Source organism: Octopus bimaculoides, chromosome 24 (assembly GCF_046866305.1).
Source record: "Octopus bimaculoides isolate indiv1 chromosome 24, ASM4686630v1, whole genome shotgun sequence".
Classification (NCBI taxonomy): Eukaryota; Metazoa; Mollusca; class Cephalopoda; order Octopoda; family Octopodidae; genus Octopus; species Octopus bimaculoides.
The window spans coordinates 25,305,931-25,315,930 of record NC_142951.1 but is presented as its reverse complement, the minus strand read 5'-3'; the positions used below and the strand labels follow the sequence as shown (position 1 = coordinate 25,315,930).

At 40.4% G+C, this 10,000-nt stretch overlaps 1 protein-coding gene across 3 annotated transcripts in view; it reads left to right on the top strand.

Moving 5' to 3' along the window:
* LOC106881396 (uncharacterized) overlaps positions 1-10,000 on the top strand; it is a 139,881-nt gene that overhangs the window by 112,087 nt on the left and 17,794 nt on the right. For all 3 annotated transcript variants that reach the window (XM_089340781.1, XM_089340782.1, XM_089340780.1), the window contains one exon: positions 5,842-5,957. In XM_089340781.1, coding sequence (XP_089196907.1) covers positions 5,842-5,957 — 116 coding nt within the window. The remainder of the gene's footprint in view (positions 1-5,841; positions 5,958-10,000) is intronic.

Below are 10,000 nucleotides of genomic sequence, written 5' to 3'. Positions count from 1 at the left end.
GTAAATAGTATTTATCCCACTACTAGATGCATCTTATTTCAACACACAATCAGCAGCAGACTCCAGTTATAGCTAATTTTTATATATTTAAAATTACATACTTATTCCATTCACAGCAATAATTGTTAAAAATGGCAATTAGAATTAAGGAAAATTAATAAAATATATTTTATCTTTTATCTCTTATCTGTTTCAGTCAGTAGATTGCGGCCATGCTGGGGCGCCGCTTTGAATAACTTTAGTCGAATGAATCTTATTTTTTAAAGTACTGGTACTTATTCTATCGGTTACTTTTGCCGAACCGCTAGCTACCAGTTGTCAAGCAGTAGGTGGAGGAGACACACACACACACACACACACACACACGTGTGTGTGTGAGTTTCTTATTTCTTTATTGCCCACAAGGGGCTAAACATAGAGGGGAGAAACAAGGACAGACAAAGGGATCAAGTCGATTACATCGACCCCAGTGCGTAACTGGTGCTTAATTTATCGACCCCGAAGGGATGAAAAGCAAAGTCGACCTCGTTTCTGTCAACCAAACCCACTGACAAGGCGTTGATCGGCTTGAAGATATAGTAGAAGACACTTGCCCAAGGTGCCACAGAGTGAAACTGAACCCGGTACCATGTGGTCGGAAAGCAAGCTTCTTAAAGCATCTTTTTAATCTTATGAAATAATTTAGACTGAAAAGCAACAAGTCAACGCCCAATTTAAGAAAGAAACGAAACGTAGAAAATGTTAGGTTTATTTCTGTATGATTCCATGGAGAAAATATTCTGACACGCCATCTATGAACAAAAAAAAAATAGGTGGCTGTGTGGAAGCACAAGCATAACTATGTAGTAAGAAGCTTGCCTCCCAACCGCATGGTTCCGGGTTCAGTCCCACTGCGTGACACCTTGAGCAAGTGTCTTCTATTATATTTGACTGTGACCATGCTGGAGCACCGCCTTTAGTCGAGCAAATCGATCCCGGGACCTATTCTTTGTAAGCCTAGTACTTATTCTATCGTTTTCTTTCGCCGAACTGCTAAGTTATGGGGACGTAAACACACCAGCATCGGTTTCAAGCGATGTGGGGGGGGGGGGAACAAACACAGACACACAAATATATACACACACATACATACATATATATATATATATATATATATATATATATATATATACGACGGGCTTCTTTCAGTTTCCGTCTACCGAATCCACTCACAAGGCTTTGGTCGGCCCGAGACTATAGTAGAAGACACTTGCCCAAGGTTCCACGCAGTGGGACTGAACCCGGAACCATGTGGTTGGTAAGCAAGCTACTTACCACACAGCCACAACAGTTCAGTAGCCCGGGCAAAATGTTAAGCGACGTTTCATCCGTCTTTACGTTCTAAGTTCAAATCCCGCCGAAGTTGACTTTGCTTTCATCCTTTCGGGTTCGATAAAATAAGTACCAGTTGAACACTGGGGTTGATATAGTCGGCTTACATCCTTCCCCCAAACTGGCTTATTTTGAAACTATTATTTCAAACTATTATTTCATTTCTTCTCCATAACTCATTTTCTTGACCGGCTGAACTGTACTTGTGATTTACAATCGAATGGTGTTTGTTTCATTTTAAATGTGATATACTAATGAAATGAATGTTACAGAATCAGCGTGAGGTATATATTCTGTAGAATATGGCTTGATTTACTGACTCATTGCGTTCATACCTGATGAGTCTTCACTTGCCAATGTTTCAGAAATAAAACTGATGCAATGTAATATTTAATAAATTATATGATAATATTTCGCCAAGTATCTACTGGTAAAGTAGAGATGGAACAATTGTAGAATTACGCAGTAAAGTGTGTTCGCCCAATTCAATCTCCCTTGTTTGATTGTTGGTTTGTATGTATGTATGTATGTATGTATGTATGTATGTATGTATGTATGTATGTGGAGGCGCAATGGCCCAGTGGTTAGGGCAGCGGACTCGCGGTCATAGGATCGCGGTTTCGATTCCCAGACTGAGCGTTGTGAGTGTTTATTGAGCGAAAACGCCTAAAAGCTCCACGAGGCTCCGGCAGGGGGTGGTGGCAAACCCTGCTGTACTCTTTCACCACAACTTTCTCTCACCCTTACTTCCAGTTTCTGTTGTGCCTGTAATTCAAAGGGTCAGCCTTGTCACACTGTGTCACGCTGAATATCCCCGAGAACTACGTTAAGGGTACACGTGTCTGTGGAGTGCTCAGCCACTTGCACGTTAATTTCACGAGCAGGCTGTTCCGTTGATCGGATCAAGTGGAACCCTCGACGTCGCAAGCGACGGAGTGCCAAAAGGAAAAATGTATGTATGTATGCGTGCATGCACGTGCGTACGTACAAACAAATTTGGCCAGAATCGTTAGCACGCCGGGCAAAATGCTTAGCAGCATTTCGCCCTTCTTAACGTTCTGAGTTCAAATTCTGCCGAGGTCGACTTTGCCTTTCATCCTTTCAAGGTTGATAAATGAAGTACCAGTGAAACACGGGGGTCGACGTGATCGACTAGCCCCCTCCGTAAAAATTTCAGGCCTTGTGCCTTTAGCAGAAAAGAATACAAATACAATCGGTAAGTGGAACGGTAAAGATATGCAAGACTTTTCTCAAATTAAAAGTGTGGCATTGTTTTTGTTATGTACATCGCAACAGTGGAGCTTTGTATCTTTGTTAAAAACCAGCTCCTTTCCTCAGAGGAAGAATTTAAATAATTACAAACAGAAGAGACACACATGCATACATACAATATAATCTATATTTTGTAAATGTTCCCCATCTCTTTGTTCATCTGCTCTCTTTCTCTCTCTCTCTCTCTCTCTCTCTCTCTCTCTTTCTCTTACTCTTTCTTTCTCTCAATCTCTTTTTCTTACTCTTTCTTTCTCTCTCTCTGTCTAACCACATACACACATATACATATGCACACATTATACACATGTCGAAAGTAATTATTCACTCTCTCTCTCTCTCTCTCCCTGCTTACCTCTCTTCCCCACTATTTTCCTTCCTACATACCTCTCTCTCTTCCTCTCTCTCTCTCTCTCTCTTCCTCTCTCTCTCTCTTCCTCTTTCTCTCTCTTCCTCTCTCTCTCTCTCTTCCTCTCTCTCTCTCTCTCTCTCTCTCTCACTCTCAAAGGAAAACAAACGGAACGGAAGGGCAATTAATCAAAATCAGACGTAACCAAATATTAGTAGGAGACAATAAATTGCAATGAACGAAAATTGTCACTAAATTGAAACTGAAAAATTTTTCTCCAAACCAATTTTTTTCTAAGAAAAAAGAAACAATGCATACAGCAAGCATTTATACAAGCCCTCTATTTCTCTATTTCTCTTATCAGTAATTATTCCGGTTCACTGCATTCTGTGTTCAAATCTTACCTGGCTCAAATTTACCAATTAGTTTTATTAACACAAAATTTGAATCACAATTTGTTTGCTAAGAAACGAAGAAGAAAAAAAGGGGGGAATTAGGCAGTAGAAGATGGAGTGGGAGAAGGAATACACCCCTGAACAAATTGCATGTTCAGCCGCGCCAGTGACACTCACTACAGCAGCCACTCCACCTGGTGGAGCTCATTTCTCAGACGGGCTGCAGTTATCACAATCCTGTGGAGGAAATCAGTAGTGAGGAACCGGAGAAAGGCCGACACCCGACCGGCAGAAACTGACAGCGACCGGTCAGAAACAAACGCACAGTATTAGAAGCGTGTGTGTGTGTGTGTGTGTGTGTGCGTATTTCATACTCTTTTACTTGTTTCAGTCATTTGACTGCGGCCATGCTGGAGCATCGCCTTTAATCGAAGAAATCGACACCAGAACTTTGTAAGCCTAGTACTTATTCTATCGGACTAAATTTCACTGAGCAAGCATCTAGAAATATGCGTTGAAGGAAAATTCAAAATTTCCCCTTTCTACAAATGTTCAAGAGACGACCCAAAGTTCCGAAAGGCATTGGAGCTACGTTTCATCAAAAAAATTCTCTCCAAAATTAAATGTTTGAAAGAGAAGCATAGGAACTGCATTTTGTCAAAAAAAAAACAAAATTGGAAAGAGAAACAGAGACAATATGCATGACCACCCCTTCGAATGAAACAAACTATGAACACCACATAGCTCACGCAGACGTTGTGCCCAGCAGACGTTATGCCCAGTAGACGTTGTGCCCAGCAGACGTTATGCCCAGCAGACGTTGTGCCCAGCAGACGTTGTGCCCAGCAGACGTTGTGCCCACATGGTTAGCTCACGCAGACGTTGTGCCCAGTAAACTATGGTTAGCTCACACAGGCGTTGTGGGGAGAAATAATGCAAATACTTGAATGCTCCAGTGAACGTTGTATTGCTATCTAACAATATTCACATACCATTTAAGGTGACATCAATGTCTGTCAAGAAAGATTCTTCATGGTCATTTTATTTTCATTCATAGTAATGACGATGGATGAAGAGAAAACATTTATATTACATTATTACTGTTGTTTCTGAATTTTGTTCGAATGCTAACAACGTGATACTTATCTCTGTTTATGCCAACAAAATAAATAGTCAGATATACGTATAACATTGGGATTTTGGCGACTGTTGTTCTTGTAGACATACAATACTTGCATATATCCGGGAAAGAATGCTAGAGCCATTGTATCACTGATTGGGAAGGATATTTAATGTAGCTACTTGGCAAAGTTATTCGTGTAAAAATATCTCTTTCGAATTATCTTATCCAAGTAAGTCAGAAAATTACATTCTAAAAAATGATGAAAGATACTCAAACTATATTTAAGCAGACCCTGCTTTGTTATATAATTCATATCTTACAGACTGGCTTCCAGCTACATATACAATGTACATTTTATTACGTAACTCATTCGTGATGCTTGATTAAATGTACAGAGAGAATAAACTGAATTATAAACAGTACACAAATTATTTTTTATATTCTGACTTTATTTTCCTAATTTATGAATGTTGAACTAATATTTGGTGTTTGTTGATGAAAAGCATGGAATTACACAGAGTATGGAATTTGACTTTACAGGTGTGATGGAATTTACACTTTCATTGGGATTTGAACTCCTTTTATTTTCATACTTTATGGTGATGACTTTTTATCTTCTTTTTCTCTTTTCTTATCTTTACCATCCTACTTCCTAGAATTGATATCTTGAAAGGTCATTTAGCCATTACATCCTACTATGAGAAAATGTGCATATTTACAAATATGCACAGAAAGGAAAGCGGAGGAAGGGAAAAAACGAAAAATGCTTTGTAATGAAATTTCAACGGGTTGACCACATCATACTGAAAAAAATCTATCTATCTATCTATCTATCTATCTATTTCCCCCACCCTTGCTTTTCTTCCTCTTTCTCGATTGCTCTGCTCTCAAAAATATTTTTTTCTTCTTTCTCTCTTTTCTCCGAAAAGTAAATTTTTCCCCCCTTCTAAACAAACACCGGGATCGACTTCCTCTTTCAGCCTTTCAGTGTCGATAAAATATGTACCATTTGAGCAATGGCGTCGAAGTAATAACTGTCCCCCTCCCCCAAATTTCAGGCCTTGTGCCTATACTAGAAAGGATATTACACACACACACACACACATACGCATATATATAATGTGTTTGTGTGTGTGTGTGTGTGTGTGTGTGTAATTGGCATCATAAGAAACTTGCGTGCGAACATAAAATATTTCTCGAACTTTTTCGGTCCAAAACGATTTTTCACCCCAATACGAGAGAGAGAGGGGGGCGGGGTTAACACGTATCCTGTGCTGTCAATCATATTGTTTCTTTATTTAACAGATTTACTTAGTCGTTTTCCTTTATTGCAGGTTTCGTGCTGGTTATTCAAGAGAAAGATCACGTGAGATTAAAACTGATCAAGCAGCGATTCCGAAGTTCAGAAAGACGTACCAGGGAGTACAAGGAGAAACTGAACAAATACAGAGTAAGTAGTTATAGAAGGGGGTGGAGTTTGGTGGTGGTGGTGGTGGTGGTGGTGGTGGTGGTGGTGGTGGTGGTGGTGGTGGTTTTGGTGGTGGTGGTGGTGGTGATGGTGGTGGTTTTGGTGGTGGTGGTGGTGGTGGTGGTGGTGGTGGTGGTTTTGGTGGTGGTGGTGGTGGTGGTGGTGGTGCCTGTAGTGGTGGTTTAGTTGTGGTGTTAAAAGGTTTTTTTTTGTGGTGTGATGTAGATATGGTGTTATGTACTTTTGATGGTCATATTGTTGGTGGTGTAGTGGCTAGGTAGTAGATTTGGCCGTGCTGTTGATGGTGATGGTGATGATGGGATGTAATTGTAGTGTGGTGTTGTTTTGAGGTTGTATGTGGTATGCTGTGGTGTGGTGGAATTGTGGTATAATGTAGTTGTAAAGTAGTAAAGACGTTACATTTCTTGTTCTTGTTCTCTCTTCTTCGTATTTTTATTGTATAAATTAGTCGAAAGAGAAGGAAGGGAGATTGCCCATAACATCTATAGTTGCTCCTGTTCTTTCTCTTCCTTCTCTTTCTCCCAAACAGATAGCCATGAACAGTTGTTCAATGCGGGTGAGGACGGACTCAGTCGGTGCCTGGTATGAACGTTAGGAATAGATGGCGTGGAACTCCTCTGAAAACACCCAAGAATCAGATATTGCCAGACCAGAATCAGGGTGTTGCCAGACCAGGCAGGGTGTTGCCAGACCTAACAGGGTGTTGCCAGACCAGGCAGGGTGTTGCCAGACCAGGCAGGGTGTTGCCAGACCAGGCAGGGCGTTGCCAGACCAGGCAGGGCGTTGCCAGACCAGGCAGGGTGTTGCCAGACCAGGCAGGGTGTTGCCAGACTAGGCAGGGTGTTGCCAGACCAGGCAGGGTGTTGCCAGACCAGGCAGGGTGTTGCCAGACCTAACAGGGTGCTGTTAGATCTGTCACCCAGCGTTGCTTTATGAATTTTTATTTAAACCACTTTTACAAAAACAGAATAACATTAGAAGCATTTTGCTAATGGTTTCCAGAAAGGAAGAGTATTCCGTGGTCTGATGTCTGTGTAAGACATCATTACGGAGGTTATTACGTAGAGATTTTTAATGGATCTTAAAATTTCGTTTAACAATATCAAACTCAGCAAATATAATGTGGCAGTGATGTAAATGTACCACCAAACACAGCTGAGATTATAGAGATGTGGACCTGAATTCAATATACAAGTGAGCTTGAGTTGTGAACAATATGCAGTTTAATGCTTGAAAATTTCAAGCACTGCACTATCAACTCCAGAAGGTACCCCAGCATGCATATACAGGACCCGAAGACGCTGCAATAGCAGAGTCACCGACAGTGAAAGGCTTGGGGATCAGTATGTGCAATGATGCATCATTTCATATGCACATTACCAAGATGGCAGCAAAGTGCAGACAACTGGCAGGATGGATACTAAGGTCCTTCAAGACAAGAGACCAAGAAGTTGACCCTGTGGAGGACCTTTATTCTCAGCCGCTTGGACTACTGCTTTCAGCTATGGTTTCCACATAGTACCAAACTAACAGCAGAGCTTGAAACAGTTCAACGCCACTACACTAAAAAGATCGAAACAGTGCAGTGGATGAGCTACAGGGAGAGGCTGAAAAAAGTGCGATTTTACTCCCTGGAGCGAAGGCGCGACAGATATGTAATAATCTATTTGAAAACTCTGGAAGGGCTAGTACCCAATTTCGGTACCGAATCTCATACAAATGCTAGAACTGGACTTATTGTACCAAAGGTACCTTTCACTCTATCTACATTCAGGACCAGATACCTCAATAGCCTAGGGTTCAAAGGTCCACAGATCTTCAATGCTCTGCAACAAAAATTAAGAAACCTACTTAATGTGGACATAGATGCCTTCAAAAAGGAACTAGACATCCTCTTGTCGACAAAACCGGATGAACCGACGAACCGACATGAGGTACAGACAAAGGCAGCGGAAACAAACTCCCTCATACACAAATGGGCCAACAGCTGGGACAAAGGCACGTACAGGGGTGGTGATGTACCCTCCTCCCCGTCTGAGGAAAACAGCAAGACCACGGTGATGCTCCAGCATGACCGCAGCTGCATGGCTGAAATGACTAAAAGAATATATATATGTGTATCAATAGACTATATATTATTCATGTAAATACAGTGTACATTTGTATGTATATGTATATATATATATATATATATGCATGTATGTATGTATGTATAGATTCGCTGCTTTCTTCCAAGGAATCTAATGCTCTTAGCTTAGTCTTTCCTTGGGGCTGGCCAGATTGGAGCAATATCGAGAATAACCGGCCGAAATTGCAAAGATAATCTGGATCTCGACTGAAGAAAGAAAACTCAGAATGACCCGTCCTTGTTTTCTCTGTATCGTCCATCTGGATGTTTTGTCCCTTTCTTGTATCACCTAACTGTCTGGATGTTTTGTGTTCTTGTCCCATTCTGTATTATTTATATATATATATATGTATGTATGTATGTATGTATGTATGTATGTATATGAATATAAGTGTGTTGTGTGTGTGTGTGTGTGTGTGTGTGTGTGTGTGTGTGTGTGTGTGTGTGTGTGTGTGTGTGTGTGTGAAACTGAACTATAAATATAAAGGCTGAAATACCGATGGAAAATTGAAAATTTCGAAAGGGGAATCACAATTGAAAAGAAGTAGTATTGGTTTAATTCTATTGGCAGATGATTAATTGAAATCAGAGATGACATGGACGATAATAGAGAAAGCAGTTTCTCTGCAGGGTATCTTGAAGAGTTAGCTACTATTAAACAGGGTGGGGGAGATTAGTCTTCGAATAAAAGAAAAAAGAAAACTGTGTAATATTTTCCTTGTTAGCACATGTCGAAACTGGGTCTCATCAAACGATCAAGCTGTGTCAAAATATCAACTGCTGCAAATTAAAACGATTTTTTCAGCTGAAGTTGTAAGAAATTTTCAGGTGGTTAAGACTATATTGACGTTGAGAATAATTGCAAATGATCTTATTGATTGATATGTGTGGGAGGAAAGATTTATTTAGAGAAACAAAAAGAACTGGAGAGGTCAAAAGAAATAAATAAGGAAAGGAAATATTTTTAAAGTAGACAAAATTTAGTTGGTGTTATAGCTATATTGTGGAGGCGCAATGGCCCAGTGGTTAGGGCAGCGGACTCACGGTCGGAGGATCGCGGTTTCGATTCCCAGACCGGGCGTTGTGAGTGTTTATTGAGCGAAAGCACCTAAGCTCCACGAGGCTTCGGCTGGGGATGGTGGCGACCCCTGTTGTACTCTTTCTCTCACTCTTTCTTCCTGTTTCTTGAGTAACGCTGCGATGGACTGTAATCAAAGACGTTCACGTCGTGACCATCCCTCTTTTTGTATATCACACATTGTCATGTCAAATATGTCCTGTTTTTCTTTTTGTTTGTTTTTTTACCTTTCGGCGATAGAATATGATTTGAGAGATATTTAGCTGCTAATTCTAACAAGTAACACCGCTGAGGTTCCATGTAAAGAAAAGAGGTTTGCTAAGTAAAATTTGCTAAAGTCTGCAATCATTCTTTCTTTTTTTTTTTTTTTTTGTTCTTTTGACGATCGAATATGATTTGAGGACATTTAGCTGCTAATTCTAACAAGCGACACCGATGCGGTTCCACACAAGAAAGAGGTTTGCTTAGAAAATTTGCTAAAGTATGCAGTTTTTTTCTTTTTTCTTTTACTCTCTTTTACTCTTTATTCTTTTACTTGTTTCAGTCATTTGACTGCGGCCATGCTGGAGCACCGCCTTTAGTCGAGAAAATCGACCCCAGGACTTATTCTTTGTAAGCCTAGTACTTATTCTATCGGTCTTTTTTGCCGAACCGCTAAGTTACGGGGACGTAAACACACCAGCATCGGTTGTCAAGTGATGTTGAGGGAACAAACACAGACACACAAACATATATATACATATATATATATATATATATATATATATACATATATACACGACGGGCTTCTTTCAGTTT